General features: G+C 43.2%; 1 protein-coding gene across 1 annotated transcript in view; it reads right to left on the bottom strand.

The window, feature by feature from the left end:
- The window catches only part of ALK (ALK receptor tyrosine kinase), a 306,102-nt gene that overhangs the window by 10,140 nt on the left and 274,872 nt on the right, over positions 1 to 21,090 (bottom strand). Inside the window, exons 14-25 of the mRNA XM_077781748.1 lie at positions 19,142 to 19,273; positions 18,932 to 18,960; positions 18,180 to 18,358; positions 17,240 to 17,422; positions 15,718 to 15,837; positions 14,889 to 15,041; positions 13,612 to 13,710; positions 11,740 to 11,926; positions 9,501 to 9,591; positions 8,539 to 8,603; positions 7,509 to 7,638; positions 924 to 1,021 (exon numbers count right to left, since the gene is read on the bottom strand). Of these exons, the coding sequence (XP_077637874.1) occupies positions 924 to 1,021; positions 7,509 to 7,638; positions 8,539 to 8,603; positions 9,501 to 9,591; positions 11,740 to 11,926; positions 13,612 to 13,710; positions 14,889 to 15,041; positions 15,718 to 15,837; positions 17,240 to 17,422; positions 18,180 to 18,358; positions 18,932 to 18,960; positions 19,142 to 19,273 (1,466 nt within the window). The remainder of the gene's footprint in view (positions 1 to 923; positions 1,022 to 7,508; positions 7,639 to 8,538; positions 8,604 to 9,500; positions 9,592 to 11,739; positions 11,927 to 13,611; positions 13,711 to 14,888; positions 15,042 to 15,717; positions 15,838 to 17,239; positions 17,423 to 18,179; positions 18,359 to 18,931; positions 18,961 to 19,141; positions 19,274 to 21,090) is intronic.

Below are 21,090 nucleotides of genomic sequence, written 5' to 3'. Positions count from 1 at the left end.
ATCTATTCCCACAGCAGGAACAGTTTTGTTCTTTAACATTTTCTCTTTAAATTTCACATAACATCTTCCAGTTGAAAGAGTGGGCTTCCTGTGTGATTCCCTTCACCTCGGGAGTTATTTTTATGTCTCTAAGGAGTGCAAGAGGAGGAGCTGATTTCAGAATGTACTAGTCCCAACATCAAGCTGCCAGGGGAATGATCCACTGATCTGTTCCTACTGTGCTTGTTCAAGTGTTGTCAAAAGGCTGCCAGAGTGTTGTGCTGCCAGAGAGAGATGCCAAAACACTGCCAGAACAGTGTGCAGGTGTTGCTCTGAATAGTGAAGCTGTGGGCCTGAATCTGTGTATGCAGGTAAAGCTCCAAGCTCCACCTCTGCTGGGCTGGAGTAAACCTTGAGGTCTGAATAACACAATGGCACAGCTTGTGGGCGATTCTCAGAGCTGCAAACTGCCACCTCTCTACTCATCTCTACTCAACAGGCAGATTTTAGATGCTTGCCAAACCCCCTGTTTTGCAGGAGCAATAGTCACCTGATGCTGCCCTTCTGGCTGTACTTGTCCAGGTGCTCTTCAAGAGGGAGAAGAAAAGGCTCCCAAAATGAGCAGACAGGCACTAAATAAAATTCCTGACAGGGAGAGAGCTTAAAAGACTTCTGTCACAAGATTGTGTCCATTTGCAGAGTAGCCAAATAGGCTGCACAAGTGCAGGCCCTGAGACAGGGCTCAGGATCTTTGGCAAAACGACAGACTTTTACCAGCCTGATTTATAGCAGTTGCTCTCTTATTGCTTCTATGATTCTGATTTTGTCTACCTTGTTTAGAGGTATCCAGCCACTAGAGTGCAGCAGGACACAAACATATGGAGCAGGGCATTCTGAGCCCGTGCTGGCCCCTCTGCAGGTCCTGCCCAGGTGGGCTCACCTACCTGTGAATGAAGTGGTTCTCCTCCAGGTATTGACACCCACAGGCAATGTCACGGGCCACGTGCAGCAAGTCCAGCATGGAAAGGGAGGAGGGCTGATTCTGCCAAAAGACAAGGAACACATGGGTTAAAAGCAGAAATACGGCGTGATTTGTTGCTGCTACAGCACTGGGAGCTCTCCAGCAAGTGACAAAGGGATTAGGAAAATGCACAGGAGAGAGTTCATATCCATGAACTATAAAAGGATGTGCAGACAGAGTGTTATACAGATCCCAGAGACACAATCAGAGCAGACAGAATCAGCTGGATCTGACTTTCCAGCTCCATTGGGATGCCCCTGAAAGAATTTCCCCCAGTTCTCATGGCAGATTCTTCTGAATTTTCAGCTTGATTTTTGAGATCTGCAGCATGAACTGTTCTTCACTGAGTTTCTTTGTATTATTGCCAGCTCCTCTCTAAAGTCACCTTGAACCATGGGAATGACATTTTGTATAATGGCATGAGTCACATTTGCTCTTTCACTCCTCCACATCTGTGTAGGTTTTATCTTGCCCCTTAGAGCACTGACACAGTTTTGTGTAGCCAATGGCTACGAAGACTAAGGCTGCCAACTCCTTGCTCCTGCCCCTCTGATGAAGTCCACAGCCCCTGCCAGGAGGAGCCAGATGCTTTAGTGGAAAGGGCAGGGTTCACACTCAGTCCCTGAAGCCAAACCACAGCTGCTGCCCTGAGGTGTGAATCAGTGATGCCTGAGGTGTGAATCAGTGATTCCTGTGGTGACACTCAGTGATCCCTGTGGCCAGTCCTGTGGGGAAAGGGGAAAAATGCTGCTGCCAGGGGAGTGATGAGAAACAACTGGGTGGCAGTGACCGCTCATGGCACAACAACCATTTTACAGCTAAGAGTTAATCAGCCTCAGATATTGGACCAAATCAGCTTATCACACTCCTTGGCTCTCTCTTAGGACACCAAGCAGTCAGCCCAGTCCCAAAAGGCACACCTGCCCCTGGGGCTCTCACACCAGTGCACAAATGAGCACAGCTTCTCCAGTGACAGGGACTGCTGGCTCTCCAACCCATCTGTTGTAATGGAACATGTCTCCAGATGCATGCCATGCTGTGCTGGCCTTCCACCTGATCTAAACCACTGCAAACTGGGACTGGAAAGAAGTCCAGACTCTGCAGCAGCCAGTAGTTAAGCAGTGGTCATTGGCTGGTAAAACCAACAAACAAAAATGAACCAAACAAAAAACCACAGCCAAAACCAAACAACAACAACAAAACCAAACCAAACAAACAAAAAACACACACAAAAACATGCACCAAAAACCCAAACAAAAAACCAAACAAAAAACCCCAACTTAATGTCCTCTGAAGATATTAGGAAAAAAAAAACCTGGCCTCAATAATTGACTAATTAAATAATCGAGAAAAGGTGCATCTCTGTATGAACAAAGCCTGTTTTGTTCAATGCAGGGCCATAAACCAAAATGTGATCTTGTTCCACCTGCCTATAATTATTTAGACAGTATAGTTCATTGCATAAATATACTCCACTGTTTTTTTAAAATACTGGATTACAACTCCCCTTAAAATTTCCTCTTTACAGGGTAACTATTTTCTGAAAACATAAGGCAGCTCTTTCCCTGCCATTTTGTAGGGAAGGGGGAATAATCTCTTTTACCTCTGTGAGTTAAAGTGACTCACCAGCTACACAAGATGGCTACAATAAGAAAGAATGCACATCTTCTTTCTCCCTTGCAGGGCATAACCAAGGGGAAATTAATATCTCAATCTACCCATTCCCTGCTCTTTCGAGCAAGGGTCAGAAACCTGAAGTGAAATCTGAGTAAAAAGCCCAATTCTTTGCTCTACAATTGATTTCAGACTCAGGCTATACTGAAAAGCAGTCCATAGACTGAATTTCTCATTTCTCTCTCTTTTTCCTTTTTTTTTTTTTTTTTTTTTTTTTTTGTTTTTTTTTTTTTTTTTTTTTGTTTTTTGTTTTTTGTTTTTTTGCTTTCCTTTCCTTCCTTAGAGGAATTCCTTCCTTCCACCTTTTATTTGGCTAAATCCTTCCACCTTTTATTTGGCTAAATACAGTCCTAAAACAGATGTGACTGCCCAGCCAAGGACAATTTAGCCATGTAATTTGTTTGAAAAATGGAGGTTTGGGATTCATTTTGCAAGGGGGCAGCCTTGAGACACATCAAAGGATTTGCTGTACAGCTTTGGCTCCCCAGATAAATGGATGATGCCAGCTGCAATGCTCTACTGCTCAGGGCAGTGGGCATGCTGGAACCACTGGTGTGACACCTCCCAGGTGAGGCTGAATCTTGCTAAAGGTGAATGAAATTCTGTGTACTGTTCAGTGTAATCACTGCTCTGTGCAACAGGCTGCACAGCACAAAGGAGGGGAATCATTTATCCATATAAATGGATATATATTTCTCTCCCAGAGCTGGGCTTTGATTGCTGTGCTGTGTGTCAGAAAGATCAGCACTGAAACTCCCAGAAAGGACAATTCTGCAATGCTCACACTGAGCTAAGGCTCCGATTCCAGGAGCCTCTGAATCTACCAGATTGCCTCTCTGCAGATGAGGGGGAAGAGGTAATCCTGTAATAGCTGTGAAACTTAGAAATGGAACAGAGAAAGCCTCCAGGGCTGTCAGCCATGGACTCATGGGGAATTATGTATCTGAACCTTATGGAGTGGACCTAGTTGGCATAAATCAATATATTCCATGAGAATCACTGGTCTGGTATCAGTGATGTTGGATGGAGACATGATCATTCTTGCTTAGAGTCCAGAAAAATTGTTACACATTGGCTGACCTGAAACTTGATTTTTTTACATGAAGAACGCAGAAGAACAACATGCAACAGCCCTGGCAGCATCTCCATCTCTCATTAAATTTGATCTTGTTCTGATACCTCCTGCAGTTGCTTTAGCTTTCCATTTCATGCTCCTTGCAATGCCTTAAGTCCCCCCTTCCCTTCATTCACCTTCTCCTTCACCATTCCTCCTGCTCTCTTTCCTGCTTTTCAGTGTGGAAGTGCATGGCAACACGCTGCAGGTGTCTTGTTCCAAGCCACACAGGTTGTAGCTGGCCAGTAGTAACTGGTGGTCTCTCCAGCATGGTGCTTTCATTTTCCATAAGCCTTGGAATTAGTGCCAAGTTAATGTCTTTAACACCTCTATTAAATCTATCCAAAACTAGCAAATTAATTTGATGTTACTGGCAAGGAAGTGCAAAGAGCAACTGGGGGGTGAAGGTAGAGGCTGAACATGTAAATCTCTCTTTTGTAATTAGGCTGAAAGCAAAAGTAGGTGGGAAAGACAAGGTAATAAAATATATTAGCTGGAAAATACAAAAGCGGAAAGAAAATAAGGGGAAAGGTAGTAATTCATATGGTGCTTACTGCAGAGTAAGAAGTGCATCTCTGCCACCCAGTCAGTCAGATAGGGCTTGTGTTCAATTAATTCCTTTTGGAAGCAAAGCTCATCAAAGCCTCTTTACTCTGCACTGTCCCTTGTCTTTCCTTTCCTTTAATGGCCCTGAAAAGCTAGACATCCAGCCTGCTATGCCTACCTTCTGCCTGTCTTCCCTGTATGAGCAACAGGAGGAACAAAGCAGCTCAGGGTTCATTAAGAGCTGTGCAAAGATACATTCACTAGCACTAAGCCACAGGCCTTATGTACAGAGATTCTGTCACACCTCAAGTATATGCAGAGGGTAAATCCACTTCCAGGGCTGGATCCCATACTTCACAGAGCACAGTGCCCTGCACACCTCTCATTTCTCATCAGTCATGGTCTCCTTGCCTCGCAGTTTGTGAGCCAGCAGTCAAAAACGCACCAGAGACTGATTTCTCAGCACTCACAGGTGCCATTGGCCCCTCAGAAGCTGCCCCAGCAGCCAGATAATGAATTACCCTGTCATTCTTGCCAGGCAGACACCACATGGGATGGTTGCAGAAGCAAGCCAAGGCAAGGGGAAAGAAGGTATTAGAATGGAGCAAAACTGTGTGGCTCTGCGTCTGCACGAGTCAGGCTGCCCATGTTCACACAGCTGTTAAAGAGAGAATATAAACTGCTTTTCTGGATCAGTTCCAGCTTGCAACTATCCATCTTGCATTTGAAGCTCAGCTTTCCCAAAGTGTGGGACACATGGGAGGAAGCAGAAAACAGACTTATCAATCCAAGGTCTGCTTAACTCCTGGGAGCAAGTTAAATGCAGAAACCAGGGAGAATCTTCAAGCTGACAGGAAAAGGCCTTGTGCCTGGTAGTGGTTACGGTCAGTCTCAGGTAACCTTACACAGGTTGGAAAGACAAGTGTCTCAGGTTGGAAATGGGGGTGTGTATTCTATTCCCATCTGTAAGAGGTGGGGCAGTTATCTTCTGTTGATTGGGCTGTCATCTTTTTATCTCTTCCACAACCAATCCTCCCTTCAGGAGATATCTTCTGTTAATGGCCCAGTGAGTGTCACAGCATGGCTGATCAAATTCCATCATCCCATGAGAGATGCTACACCCAGGGGGAGGAGCCAAGCATTCCTACCTGGATATAATCTGAGGTTTGGAAGACCACAGGCAGCCTTTTCCCACTGGATTCCCAGAGGAGCAGCTTTCTTCTCTACTGGATTCCCAGAGGAAGACCAGGCCCATCTCCACCACAACTGGACCTTCAGAGGAAAGCCCCACCGTTCTACAGGATCACTGATCCAACAGAACTACAGCTGGCAGTGCAGGAGGGATGCAGCCACCACTGTTGCCAACAGCCTGACCCACAGGGTGTCAGGTCCTATTCTGACTCTGTCAGTGGTTTTTTTTGTTTTTGTTTTTTTTTTGGTACTATTGCATTTGTATTTTTAGTTTTCCTAGTAAAGAACTGTTATTCCTATTACTGTATCTTTGTCTGAGAACCTTTTAATTTTAAAATTATAATAATTCGGAGGGAGGGAGTTTACATTTTCCATTTCAGGGGAGGCTCCTGCCTTCTGTAAGCAGACACCTGTCTTTTCAAACCAGGACAAGAAGAAAAGAAGAGGAATGGATGGAGTGATTGTGAAGGCAGAAAGAGAAATACTGAGGAAGCAATGGAGTGAACCAATAACCTCTTCTGCCATGGGCTTCCACAGGGGTTGCACACAGGTTTCTGCACACAGGAACAGAAGTCATGGTAAAGAAGAATTCATGACTGAGGTAGGGCCAAACAGAAAAAACTCCTCAGATCAGAAGGTTCCCATGACTTTATCCTGTCAAGATTAAGGGCTGTGTCATCTACAAAAGCAGCTGGATTATTTTACTGCAAGTAGGTAAAAATTCCTGCTGTGCAGGACTAGTGTTCTTGGTAGTTCCTGACAAGATCTGCACCATCACTGAGCTGGCTTCTGTAATTTAATCAGTCAAACCCCATCGTGTCTCAGCTGCATCTTTCCACATCTTGCACAGCCTGGCCTGGCAGTTTTGAACAAAGCACTTACCTGGCAGCATGTCTTGTCTGTGCTGTTTTTACAGTGCACTGGGTAAGGGTGGAGACCAAGCTGCAGAACAGGAATTTCCCCATTCACCTACCACCAAGTGCAGCCCATTTGTAGGAGCATCTCTAGGTGCTTCAGAAAAACAACCTGTATTTATAAAGTCTACTTTCTCAGATTTCAGACTTTCCTTTCTGGGTGTTTAGCCTCCCTATCCAGGAAGGAGCCACTTCATTGCAACCTATTCAAGACTGCAGTACTTCTGAGTCTCACAGACCATTTTATATGTCTGAAAACCTGAAAACCACACTGCATGGAAAAAATAAAAAAAAATTGATCTGTTTCCAGATGCCTCAAGGAAGAATCTTATTGATACCTGTTAGAGCAAATTTGTGTCTCTCTTGTACTGATAAAATGCAGCACTTTGTCCTCTGTTGAAATTAGAGACAAAGTATGAAGCTGGGTCCTGGTCTTAAACTTCAGCAATATCTGTGTGACTTTCTGACCCAGAGACTCAGAGAAAGCTTTATTCTTCTGAAATACTGAATTCTCTCTAGAAGTCATAATTTATTTCTTCCACATTTCTAGCTGACTGTCTCTTTCTATTGATGCTGATTTCAGTAGGGAAAATCTTTAAAATCCTGGACTAAAGATATTTTCTATTAAGTTGACAGCTCCAGGATGGATTGTCTCCTTGCCTATGCCAAATTTGAACTGACAGATATCCACAGAAATGCATCTGACCAGCAGTTTAAATAACTTTTTTTTTAAAATATTACTAACTCAACATTTCCCCCCAGCCTGCCCCCAGCTGGTTGAGAAGAAGTTAAGATTTGAGTTTAACATTTTTTTTTAGACTTTGCTTTTTCTCTTTTTTTAGGTAGTACCTGCAATGTTATCTAGCAAAGTCCAGGGAGGAGGCACCTCTGTGCAGCCCCAGCAGTATCTGTTCCCTATCCTCCCAGCTCCTGTCTCCACAGTGGTCTTACAACAACAGAAATTTTGTGACCATCTAAAATGCTGGGAAATAGTGTCTGCATAGATGAGCTAAGTGTTTGCCTCGTGGCAGCAGCTCTCTAAATAAAACACAATTTCCTCTTTCCTCACCGGTCTAGGCCGTGTTTCCCTCAGGAAGGACTTCAGGTCTCCTCCAGCCATGAGCTCCAGCAGGATGAAGCGGGGCAGGGCCTGCAAGCTCACCCCGATGCAGCGCACGATGTTCTGGTGGTTGAACTTGCTGTGGAGACAGTGACACCCAGCTGTGGAGCAACTTTGACCCAAAAAGCACAGTAGCAGAAAACATTCAAACCCTTTTGCTGCAGGGAATGTTCTGCTTTTTTGCTTCCCACCCCCCCCCCCTCCCCAGAAAATAACAAATCTCAAAGGTAGGGCAACAGGATAAAGCTAAAGCATTACCCTGCATTCTTTGTCTGTCTGGATAGTGTAGGGACAGACAGAGATGGGGAAGCAGTGGCTTTTGGCTGCTTTTTCTCTCCCTGTTTTCTGCATTCTTTTTGGGCTACAGCAAGGCTTGTGGGGCATAGGAAGCAGAACATGTCTGATCACAGAGAAAAGTCTGTTCTTAATTTCCCCATCAAAGAGGCAGAAGTGGAGCTAGGGCAATGTTGTTCTAAGTAACACACTGACATGGGGATCTGCTTGTGGGGGATGTTTCTTGAGGGGAAGTCTCTAATACTTCCTTATTTCCCCACCTCTCAAATTTGATGGGAAAGTAGTTCCATGGATTCTGGAATTCAGATACTGACATATGACATGGCAGCAGCATAAAGTCAATGCCATCTGTTAGTTTTGACTAGTCAAACCCAAATTCCTAAGGTATGTTTTCCTCTCCAAGAGAAATAAAAATAAAATCTTATTATCAATTCTAAAATCTGGGCTTTAATTTTTTCACTTTGGGTAATGAAAACCAATGTGGATCCTTTTCAAAATTTAGCCTTTAATAATTTAGTGCCTCTTCATTTGTAAGAACAGAAAAGGATGATAATGCCTATTCTATTTGTGGTAAAACTACTGTACAGATGTGCTGAGAGGACACCACCTATGAAGAACCATTTTTTCTTTATTTTGTTGGGATTTGCAAGCCTACACAAGCAGTGTCGATGTGATTCATACACACCTAATAATGAGAGCTTCCATAAGGAAGTCGAGCTCATCTTGCTCTGAACACACTTCTGGCAATGTCTGGAAAAGAAAAAACAGGTTGACAAGGAGAAGGTACTTCAACTTACCAAGAGAACACCTGGCACTAACACTGTCTGAAGCAATCCTTCCTTTTCAAAAGAAACCTCACCCTAAGACAACCATTAGAGCATTGCTAAACTAGACAGTGAAGCCTGTTGAAGGTAAATATTAGAACTCCTGGCCCACTAATGCTGCTGTCATCCTCCTCCCAGCAAAGGAAATAGCTCAGAGTGCACAGAGAAGTGTTCAACATATGTGACTCTGCTGTACAGAGGATCAGGAACGAGATCACAGCTCCTGAGTTCTCTGCAGTTCTATGACCCTACCTTCCTGCAAGACTAGGATCTGTAACTAGCAGCAGAACTTACTGCTATGTAATCTCTATGAGAAAACAAACCAGCTAGACTGCTGAAGGCCTGGAGAACTCCACCAGGGTCTCTTAGGATTTAGCTTCACATCCAATGCATATCCATCCTGTAAGGCAGTGGTGAGATCCCTGGAAAACCAGCCATCTCCTACTTGCAAGGTCATTGATGTGTATGCCAGCAGCTTTTGGCCCTGTGAAGACTTTTGGACAGATTACCAACCACCTGTAGCATTGGGGAGGATGGACAGAGAATGGATTAATTCTCATTCCTGCAGCCTATTGTGGCTCTGTGGGAAATCTTTGCCTATTTACTATTCACAGACCTCTTTTAGTAGTCTCACATACCCATATGCTACAAGCTGTACCATTGCTGTGATGGATTAAAGTGTTGCAACAGAGCAGCAATATTTCTAGCCACATCCTTCAGGACTTATAGCAATGCTTCATTCATCTTCATTGTTACAATGCATTGGGACTCTTGGGTGAAAGGTGCATGAAACCATCATGATAACTCATACACTGTCACTTACTTTCACAGCCACCTGCAAGGGAGTGGGGTCGCTGGGGATCCCTGTCACCTGCCCTTCATATACCTCACCAAAGGCTCCGTGGCCCAAACCCCTGGACAGACCAGAGAAGACAAGAAGGTTTTACTACAGAGAACACACATTATAACACTGTGGACACAGCTCACAGAACGGGCTCACAATTTTTCATGGCAGCGTAACTGGGAGAACTGGATATTGACAATAGGATCTCATCAGACCTTGGTGAGATCTTTCATGAACCTACATTTTATTTAATTGGAAGGGAAAGCAATCCATGGAAGTGAACATTCCCCAGTGAAATCCAGCTGCTGGCATTGCAGCATGTAACAGAGAGCACTCATCTATGGCTTTGCTATCAGTGCTCAGTGGTGGGTGCTCCAAAAAAGATCAATAAAGACAGGACTTTAGTCTTGGTGTTTACACACCCTAAAAACATTAACAGTTCCCCTGATATTTCTGCATCACCATTAAACAAAACATTGAGCAAGAAACTAGGAGGCACAATGATTCTCAAAAGACCTGAATTCTAAACCAGATAACTTTTCCTGATTTATTGTGTGATTCTGGGCAGGTACCTTAGCCAGTAAATGGTGATGACAGTGCTTTGTAAAACACTCAGCTCCAGGAATTTGTGCTGAGAATTGTTTCTGGCAGTGATCATGTTATGAAATGTACAGTTTTATTTTAAATAAGCTTACAAGAAAAATATAAAGGAATAAGAGTAATCATACAATAGATCCTGTTCTCTGTCCTTGTGATACAGATTTTGCATACCTGTCTATTCAGTCCTCACTCTCTTAACGTTAAGTCAACTGGTACAACAACAGCTATTTCACATTAGTGGCCTGTCATAATGACATGATGAAATATGGCAGAGGATGAGGCTGCACCCCAAATCCTGAGTCCCTCTCAACCCTGCATGGGCTGCACATGGGGCAGTAGTATTTCCAGCCTCTAAGAGGCATTTCTGCATCTCAGTCTGGGAAAAGGCTCTCAGTAAAGCTCTCTGCTACAGCATGCACTCTCCTGTTAGAGCCAGGTCTGGGCTGAGGGCTGCTTTGATTCTGTTCTCTGCTGTATCAGTGGACTGCTTCTGCATGGGCTGTTGCCTTCCTGTGCAGATGAACAAGGAGGAACAAGCTGCTCTGCTGTTCCATAAGCTCTGTCTGTACTTTTGCCAGTCTGGGCAGTGAAACCACACCAAGGACTTGTGTTGCCTGTGACTCAACCTCTTTGTGTAATAACATTGTGATATCAGCTTGAGACACAATTCTTGGCTCTGTCTGACCAACTATTATAAACTGAGGGGATAAGCTGGACCTTTACAGCTCATAACTTACTCTCCATCCAGAAAGTCCACTTTCCCTTCCCTTGTCAATTCCCAGCTGTATGCTCTGGTATCTGCTTGCCATACTTCAAAAATCCTTTCAAAGTCCAAATGGCAACAGGAGCAGCATCACAGGTACACTGGAAACCTCGAGGTGCAGTCCAGAAAGATGTGCAGGTAAGGGGGAATGAGATAAGGGACAGCAAAACATTGCAGACTGCATAGACTGCTCTAAGCATAATTTTTTTTCAGCACCTTAAGGTTCCAAATTTTTCAAGGAATCCTGCTTCCACTTTTTTATTTTTTTTGTGTAACACTGCATGGTACCAGGATACTGTCACATTCATAAATATCCTGCAGTAGAGCAAAATGTGCAAGAACTCTGAATTTTCAAGTTTTTCTTAGGAGACACTTTAAAGCTTTTCAGAAGTTCTCATCTAGATGTGATTATCTTGCTGGCTTTATATCCCTGTCTTTTTAATACTGTCTGGCATTTTCAAATCCATTCCTTTACTAACTATTGCACTTAAGGATGTCATTGTCTTTACCAAAGATCCTATCAAAGATTTAAAAGAGCCTCCTACAAGCTTCAACCATCCCAGAATTTCATCAGCTCGTGGCAATGGGCCATTCACTGCATAGCCTGTAAAAGATGTAACTGAATTACTGGTGATGACTATTCAGTTCTCACAATCCCAGGAGAGGAACACTGCACCTGCAGAAGGTTCAAGGTGAATGCCAAAATCTAGTCCCCTCCACATGAGCCTAAGTGCTTCTAAAAGTGCACAAGAATTTGCACATGCCTGCACAAAGCCGTGCACTCACACCTCTCTAGGAGAGCCAGGATATGTGGGTGTACAACGTGAAGGGTGGGGAAGGCAAAGACCAATTTACCGGATAAGGGAGATGTTTTTTCGAGGCACCTCTTTAAGGTCACTAATGGATGTGGTTTTTCCTGCAAAGCAGTAGTTGGGGTTGTAGTCTGTCATGATGGTGGAGGTACGCAGCTTGCTCAGTTTGTATTCTGGGCTCTGCAGCTCCATCTGCATGGCTTGCAGCTCCTGGTGCTTGCGGCGATACACTAAACATGGAGAACACAGTTAACCACGTCCAGAGACTGGATTTGGGACAGCCCTTCTCACTGGGACTCACTGGGCTGTGGCCAGGCTTCAGGGAATCAAATCACCCAGTGACACTGGCATATTTCTGTACATCAAATAATTACATAGAAACCGGGATCTGAAGATATCCAGGAACCTTAGATTTATACACCTTATGAAGAAAGAGGTTTGCTCATGGACTGTCTGGAAAAAGTAAAATGAACTTCACCTGGAGAAGTCTCAGAGTTCTGATGGCTTTTTTTATGCTATATTTAGTTTAAACAGACCTTCCAAATACAAGTTTGAAACTCATGAGACATGGAGTATAACCAACTTTCCTAAATCACACAGAAGTGACTAAAGTCTGAAATGAATTTTTGCATCATATTGTTCAAAATGGATAGCCTAAGCTGTTTCCTCAGAATAACACACTGTACATAAAAAAATAGCTAATTTTCCAAAACTTCCTCTGTTTCCAAACATCAGAGTAGGACCACATTTGAAGTCACTTTATGGAATGTTATATTCCTTGCATCACTTCTGCTATGCCATTAAAAACCACACCTTGAAAGAAGATATCCTGAGGGTATTCCTTGAAATAGTAACTGATATTGCAGGATTTTTTCTAAAAGAAGATGACAATCATGAGCAGGTTAAATCGCTATTGATTTCTGTGGGAGCTGGATTGAGCCCAAAGACTGTGACAATAATAGTTATTGCATCTTCTCCAGCAGATGTTGCTCAGGGGAAAAATTTAAGGGGTAAACATGCACTTGCAAAGGCAGATGGATGTAATGACCTATCCACAAACCCTTCCTGTCCTCCATTTTCCTCTTCATTGCCTTTGCTTTGATTTTTTAAATCGTTGCCCTTTCCTGAGATGGAAATGATAGGCTTGTTGGATGGAAAGAGTATTACTCTTCCACTCCTAAGAAGTATTTAGTCATTGTAAAAAGGTACTGGCAGGACAGAAATCATAGATGTAGGACCATGTGCATGCAACTCCATGTGCATAACTCCTGAAATTCTTAAAACCGAAACAGCTGTGCCAGTCTAATTTCCTGCTCATGGTTCATCCCTCTCCTTCAGACCACACAGAGTGTGGACAAAGAAAAGTGGCAAAGCTGTGGTTTGAATTCCTGACTCTTTTTCATTGATTCAAATCTATTCTATTTGCACAAAATGAAGGTGAGAGATTGCTTAAAATAAGAACATGAAAAGATGAAAAATACCTGTTAGAATTTCAAATTAAAATGCCAAGAATATCCACATCCTACTAAGTTTGTGAAAGGGGAACCTATGTGAGAGTTTGAGCTTAAATGTCATACCTTAAGAGGTGAAAACTGTACATAGGCACACAAATAAAGAAGCTTTTAAGCATTAAACAGCACCAGATCTCACAAAACCAGAAGCAGATGTGTTCTGGCAGCTGCACAGTACAACACAAAAAATAATGTCTCTTTTGGGATGCAGTCAGTAACTGAAGCCTCCTTGAATTGGTCACTGTGGTTAGAAACAACTACAGAAATCTGAAGATGTGTGTGGGAAGGTGTCATTAAATACAGCAGTAGCTCAAAACCTGAATCCTTTTGCCTCTCAGGGCCCAATTATCCCTAGCTCAGATCCAGCTCTTGTATGAAAATATCTTTTGCAAAGAAACACTCACCTATCATGATTCCTGAAAAAGCCAAAATTAAAGCAGCCACCAATGCTGAAGTCACTACAGACAAGACCAAGGAGAAAGGGAGACGAACCACTGGCTCAGCTGGAACAGAAAGAAGGAATTACATATTTGAAATTATCTTCCAGAAGCCACTTTTTTTGCATCAGTTTTTTTTCTGCTGTTCTTTCCATTTACTCATCTGCTGCTGCAATAATTGTAGGAGCAACGTCTGGCATGACCAGTTCTCAGGATCTATGACTTCTCATACCTCATTGTTTCATTTTCCTCAATTAATATCAAGCCATTAAAACAGATGGTTCACTATCAATGAATTAACATGTGAACTCCCTGGGTGCGAAAACAAGACCATAAAAAACAGGGGCAGGAGGTTGTGGGGGTGAAAAGAACATTACATTGTTTGGGTTAAAGTGCTGCTATCAATGCCAAATCACAGCAAAGGCAGGAGGAGGACTGCAATATATCATCTCCTAAATGCATGTAATCCAGGCAGAAAAACCTGATAACAGTGTATTGAAGCTGCATCCTCATGTAGGATCATGCTATTAAGGTTTACTTCACCTTGACAAAATGACCATACTTTTTACCCATCTTACAGGCAGGAATGGTAAAAACACAACAATTTTCCCATGCCAGTGACAAAGCTGAAAGCAGGATCCCAAACCCCTGGGGTGACCTGCTCTAACTGCTGCACAAGAATAGGAAGCAAACCTAGTAATGGAGCTCTGAGCGCCTGGTTTTGAAAGAAAGGCAAGTATGGGAACTGTATTTAGTTTTTCTCAGAGAAATCGTGCACAGAATTTCTCACAGTTTCTGAACTTTTACCTTAGATGTCCAATTCCTCTGGAATATTTTCTTTCACCTTGCACTTGTTTTTTTTGTTCTTTAAAGAACTGGTATAAAATTTCAGTTCAGCTGGGAAATTTTTTCAGCGAGCAAATTTTCAGGATTTCAGAGCAGACTCTGAACTGGCACAAGCAGACACAAAATTTGACTCTGCTCAGATCTGCCCAGGATGCCAAACACACACTGTAGAGCAAAGCAGTGCTGCTGGTCAGTGCTCCAGTCCTCAGCATTGATGAGGCTATAGCCTGGCAAAATAGCTCTGCAGCATACACCAGCAGGAAAGAAAGTAACATTCAACTGCAGCCAGGTTTAAGAAACATTAGTCAGCACTTTCAGGATGTCTTACAGTCCAAACTACAGCCTTTGGACATGCGTTTTCTGTCCCACATGTTAACAGTACCCACACACCTACTTACCTGTGCAAGACACACCATCCTCTGCCAATTCTGTGCCTGGCTCACAAAAGCAAATGACTTTTTGAGTCTCAAGATCAACATGGCACTCGTCCATCTCACAGTGACTGCAGTTAAGGTGCAGCCTAATCTCCACCTCTCCGTGCCCCTCTGTCACTAAGGAGTGGATGAAGAAGCTCAGTTAATTACTGTAATGACCATTCTTATAATTTCCTCGGGCTCACCCTTTTCTTTCCCAGCCTTTACTCCCTCCAAGATCAATCACTGCAATATCTTCAAAACTTTCGGGCTGAATCCACCAGGCCAGAGTGCATCTGTATTTGAAAATACTTCTGGCTGTTCTAAAGGAAACTTTTTTTTTTTAAGGAGTAGATTTTCTTTGTTATTTTCTGAACAAACTGCAAACAAATTAAAGACGCTGACTTCTGGGAAAACACAGGTTGGAGTGGCAATATTTATCACTCCCATGCACTGCTGGGCAGCACCTGGATATTTTACCAAGGGACACTCTAAAGAACTTGCTTGTTAGTAAATAGTCAGCTATTTGTTTCTTTCCTAATGTATCTGAGCTATGAGGTTCTGTTATCACTCTCCTTGTTCAAAATTATCCTGTAGGCTGGTAGACTGTACTGCTGGGAGTGTTTCCTAATAGTCTTGATGCTTCCTCTCCCTGTTTTTTCCCTGCTACTTCTGTCTATTCTCTACTGTATTTTATATACTTTCTGCCTCCTCGTGTTCATGACACTGAGCTGTACCCCAGAAGGTTGTAAGGGATCCTACTATTTTTAAAATGAAGTAAGCCTATGAAATGACTTCTGACCAGTATGAATACCTTTAAGTGCTGGAGTGTATAAAGTACCAATTGGATTAATAAAGGACACACCATCCTCCCCATCCATCTCTGGGTCATTGTCCACTGCAGCATTGCCACCTATGTCAAACCAGAAGTTACCTTAACAGACTGAGGCTCATAAAACAATAAAACACAGATAAAAAGGCAACATGCATGAATTCAGCCTATTTAGGGAGGCATCCAAATGAAAAAAAGAGAAAAATTAAAGCACTTGATATATAGGGAATATTTAGCAAGTTGTGGCATGAGCTACTGGACTTTATCTCTAGAACCTCAATTTAATAATGAAGCTTGTGACAATCAATTAATTAGCTCTGTTTAGGTAGACTGTTGCAAACTAAGGCACAAGCTTCATCTTTAACTATTTGGATGCTGTGAAACATACAAGTCCTTTATGTAGCTAAGAGAATGGAATGCACCAGTACTTCAGGGCTAAGTTAGTACCCTTGCTGATCAAGGCATGTACTCTGTCAGCAGAGGGAATGAATAACTGGATATCCTTCCTCTCCTTTGCACCCTAAAAGCAGGGTGGCCCACCAGGAGTGGGGACTGAAGGAATTTATGAGTTTCTCATTTCTGCCTGAGCATATGGAACATACCAGAAGCAAAGTATGGGCAATAGATAACAAATATTAGAAACATATATATTTTGTACTTCAAGCATGCAACGATTCCCCCACCCCACCCAAAAATAGCTTTTTCCCTTTAATTGTTTTCAGTGAAATAAAAAAAACATCATGTAAGTAATTCTGTTGGAAAAAGAAGCATTACACAGGAACATTGGTACAAAACATGCACTTAAATTTAAAGTCATTACTTCCTCTCAAGATTTCTAGTCTAGCATATACTTAATTTAAACTGTGGAGAACCAGGGGTTAAAGAGTCCACCACAGTGCAGATGGCTGCAGAAACTTTGTGGCCCAGGAGGCTGTGAGTTAGTAGAGATCTTGAATCTGGCCCACACCAGTTATAATCAACATAATGCCATCTGACAGCTGCCCTGAGACACAGAGGCACACAAAATTAGCCCCTTGTTGACTGAAGTCATATTAAGAGGGGTGATGGCTGGCAGCCTGAGCCTTCAGAGACCACCTGTGCAGGACCAAAGCCCACCACAGGGCAGGGGAGAAGCTGCAGCGTTCCCCTGGCTGCCAGACTCCAGGACCAAAGTCCTCCAAACACAGGTGCTGGCAACAGGAGCACATAGCTGTGGCTCCTCCTGCTCCAGCACTGCCACCCCAACATGAAAGGCTCAGGAATCACAGCTGGATCTTAATGTCACGTTTTGCAGAGCACAAAGCCAGGGCTGCAGCTGAAGCACTGGCATCTGGCTCTTTGCTCAAAGCATGAATGAGTTCATCTAGTGCTAAAAAGTCAACACACAGACATACTAGTACATAACAGTCAAATATGCTAGCTACAGGAGAGTTATCATCAGCATTTTGCTGATCATTAGCACTAAAGGAGGGGAAGGGACACCTTGAACACGAAGCCACTTTACCTATATATCCTCCGCCTCCTCCACCTGAGGAGCACCCCCCTCCACCCCCTCCGAAACCCCCTCTTGTCTCCCACCCCCACTTCTTCATGGCCTGGGGGCAGGATCTTCCTCCAGTAGCACCTTCCAGCAAGGATTTTCCTGACCACAGGAAGGAAGTGTTATCATTCCAGCCACCTCCACCACCTGCAGTTGAGAGAAGAGAAACGGCACAGCCAGGGGTTACTTCTTGTGTAAAAAACACTGGAGAGATATGCATGACAAGCACCCATTCAAAACACCTCAGCTGAAAGTCATCATCTGCACCTCTTTTCACCTACTATATGAGTGTATTCTACAGAAAAGCTAAAAAGATATCCCTACCTACTCTCCAACCACTTATTTCTGGTTTACAGAGCCTTACCCTTCTCTTTGACTAAAACACTTCCAAAAAAACCCAATGCCAGTTCTGAATTTATTGTAAGGGGTGTGAAAACATATCCCACTCCTACTCTCCACACAACAGACTTACCAGTGACTCACTTTCAGTTCTGCTGCTTGTTCAGTCCAAGGTCTCTGCACAGAGACTTCTAGACATGGTGCAATTATGGTCTTTTTGCATAAGCCAGAGAAACTGAGTATGTCCACACAGCACAAAACAGTGCAAGGACCAGGACAGTCACATTGGCACTACAAACTCCCACATCAAAAATCAAACAACTTTATGAGAGGTACTGCACTATTTTGGGAGAATGTAGCCATTGTTATGGCTGTACCATCTCTGATACCCTTATTTACCCCAAGTATCCAGCACTGTGGGTACCTTCTATTTGCATCTGTTATAACCCTCTGTTCCCCCTGAACTGTATTTTCATCAGTTTTCCTCACCTTCTTGTGAGGAAGAGGAATCTGGGAGTACCACATATTCACAAAGGTTTTCTTAGAAGGAATAAACTTTCCTTACCTGCAGCTCCTGAATTTCCATTCAACCCTGGAATAGAGGAATCATTCTCCAGTCTTTCTGGATGAAATGTGTCCGTTTTGGCCCTGTAGGCCCTGCCACCTCCCCCTGCTGCAATGATCAAGGGGATCGGTTCTCCGTTCTCCATCTTAACAAATTCAGAAATAAAGGCAATGTTCAAACTGAGTCAGACATTTAAATGGAAGTTCAACCACATCATAGTTACTGCATGTTGCACCAAGCAGGTGTCTAGGACTGCTCAGCACTGCACACTGTCGTTGCATTATTTATGCACCCATACCCAGAAAATTAAAGAATAGAAAATAAAAGAATAGTCCTACCAAGTTCTCCTACAGGAAACAGCAGTCTCAGTAGCTCTATGAATTGTATCTACCATGGTGATGGCTCTTAGAAAGCCTGTAATGTCCCATGTGATGACTGCTATCAAATGAAACAGCTAAGAGCACTGTTCTGCACGGTGTCTCCCCTGAGACCAGTGTGTGGGATGAGTACTGTCTCAGCTAGCACAGGACAGGAAACGTCAGAGCTCCACAGCTCCAGGACTGCCGAGAGAAAACATACAGCCTATCCTCAACTTCCCTTGTCAGACTAAATGTATAGTGGAGTCTCACAATGCCAGAGGTGAATGAAGTCCTGCAGAGTTTGCCCTTTGCTGTAGAGGTATGCTTCAGCATCTCGGTTTTTACCAAAAAAAACCCAACCCAGTTCAACCCAGTTATGTTTGTGAAGCATACTCTGAGCCATGGAAGCAAGTGTGGACATACTGAACAGCAATTCAAAGAAGTGTGAAGGGCCAACCTAGATCCCTACATCTCTCAAGTAGAAATTAAAGATACCCAGAGATCACTCTGTGGACCCTCTCCCTGAGGTGAATAAGGGATTTTTCAGAGGCAGGTGGCAGGATGTGTTGATGCTGGAGGTGCATGGGGACTGTGTTTCCATACCTTAAATATGTAAGTGGCACCGCCCCCACCTCCACCTCCTCCTGCCCATTCATTGACACTTCTGTTCACACGAATCTCTTCTTCGATCACATTGTTCTCTCCAATGCAGACTTTCTGGATAACATCATTTGTCTGCAAACAGAGACCAAGTCATAATTCAGGTAAGAAACCCCCATTCCTTTGTGCACACAGAGGCCTCACAAACCCTTCACTGTTCCCAAAGCAAGAAATTGTCCTCCAGTGAAATGACATGACCAGAACCAAATGAATGCTCTTCTAGAAATATCTGGCTTTGTCCCAGATTGAAAGGCAAGATGTATTCTATTAGCCATCTGTATGGCAGTTGTCTTCTGTTAAGTGGGCAGTTTTACTTATCTCTTCCACAACCAGTCCTCTCTCAGGGGAGACATCTGCTGATAACAGGCTATTGAGTGTCACTGCATGACTGATAAGAACTGAAACATCCCATTGTGAGATGCTCCACCCAGAGGGAGGAGCCAAGCATGCCTACCTGGATATAAGATTGAGTTTCTGGAACACCAGCACGGTTTTCCTGCACTGGATTTCCCAGAGGAACAGCTGCCTCTCCCACTGCATCTTCAGAGCAAGACTGTACCCTTTCTACAGGGTCACTGCTCCAACAGAACCACACCTGACACTCCAGGAGGAATGCAGCCACAATTCCCAATTGGACTGCAGCCAATACCCTGTCCAACAGGGTGTCAGGTTGCATTCTGACTCTGTCAGTGTTGTTTTGGTTCACTGCATTGTTTATTTTATCTTTTTATTTTTTTCCCTAATAAAGAACTGTTATTCCTGCTCCCATATTTTTGCCTGAGAGACCACCCTAATTTCCCTAATTTCAAATTTATAACAATTCAGAGGGAGGGGGTCAATATTTTTTCCATTTCAGGGGAGGCTCCTGTCTTCCTTAGCAGACACCTGCTTTTCCAAACCAAGACAGGCTTTTTGCCTCAACCTGCACCAGAAGAATTTGTTGCCATTTTTAATTGAATTGTTTTGGAGCAAGCTCAGTGCTGATACCTATTATCATGCGATACACCTCCATAGACTTTTAATGTACAAAATGTAGCAGAAGTTGCTGCAAATATTTCCCAGCAGTAATAGTCTGTATTTCACAAGTGGAAGAAGGAAGTACCTTGGCAAGGATGTGCCTTGTCCCATGTCACAGGACAGCCAAATGCCAGAGACAGAGAACCCAAGCTTGGTTACCTCCCTTCCTGTTGGTTGGGCCAAGTAGCCAATGTGCATCTCTGATGATCTTAGTAGAAATTTTACTGCAACTACCAATGCCTACCAAAAGAGCAGCAATCCCACCTTTGACTGCAATGCTCCCTGATGTTAACCAAAATGCCTCACTAAAAAGTCTCCACATTTCTGACTTAGCATTTTTCCCTTCTATCAATTATCATTGATTATACTGAACTTTCTGTATTAGGTAAATCCCTGAATTCACTAACTGATTTCAATCAAAACATTAAACCACCATTTATACCTACTTAAGGACTATGACCCAACTATTGTTTTGGTTTAAAACTGGATCACTAAAGTGCCTGACAAGCACGACCGTGATGTGAGCATTTTCAAGTTGTAAAGTACTTTTAGCTTATTTTACTTTACAGGTTTTGTTCAAGTAACACTATCTTGTTATATTGCACATATGATGCACACTGAACTTACTATACCAACAACACTTTTAGGGGAAAATGCACAAACATTTGTTATTGTAGGAGTGACCTGCTTCCTTCTACTTTCATGTATGTGTTTTCTTTTGGAAGAAGAACTCGATAAAAGCATACTCAAATGACAAATTATTCTGCTGACCACAAAACATATTCTAAGTTGTGCCGGAAAATGAGTGGCACCCATTTTGTGTGCAGACTTGGCTAAAGAACTAACATCCTCCTTTCCCTATTTTTTCCCCTCTC

The sequence above is a fragment of the Lonchura striata genome, chromosome 3, assembly GCF_046129695.1.
Source record: "Lonchura striata isolate bLonStr1 chromosome 3, bLonStr1.mat, whole genome shotgun sequence".
In the NCBI taxonomy this organism is placed as follows: Eukaryota; Metazoa; Chordata; class Aves; order Passeriformes; family Estrildidae; genus Lonchura; species Lonchura striata.
This window is presented reverse-complemented; position numbering and strand designations above follow the sequence as displayed.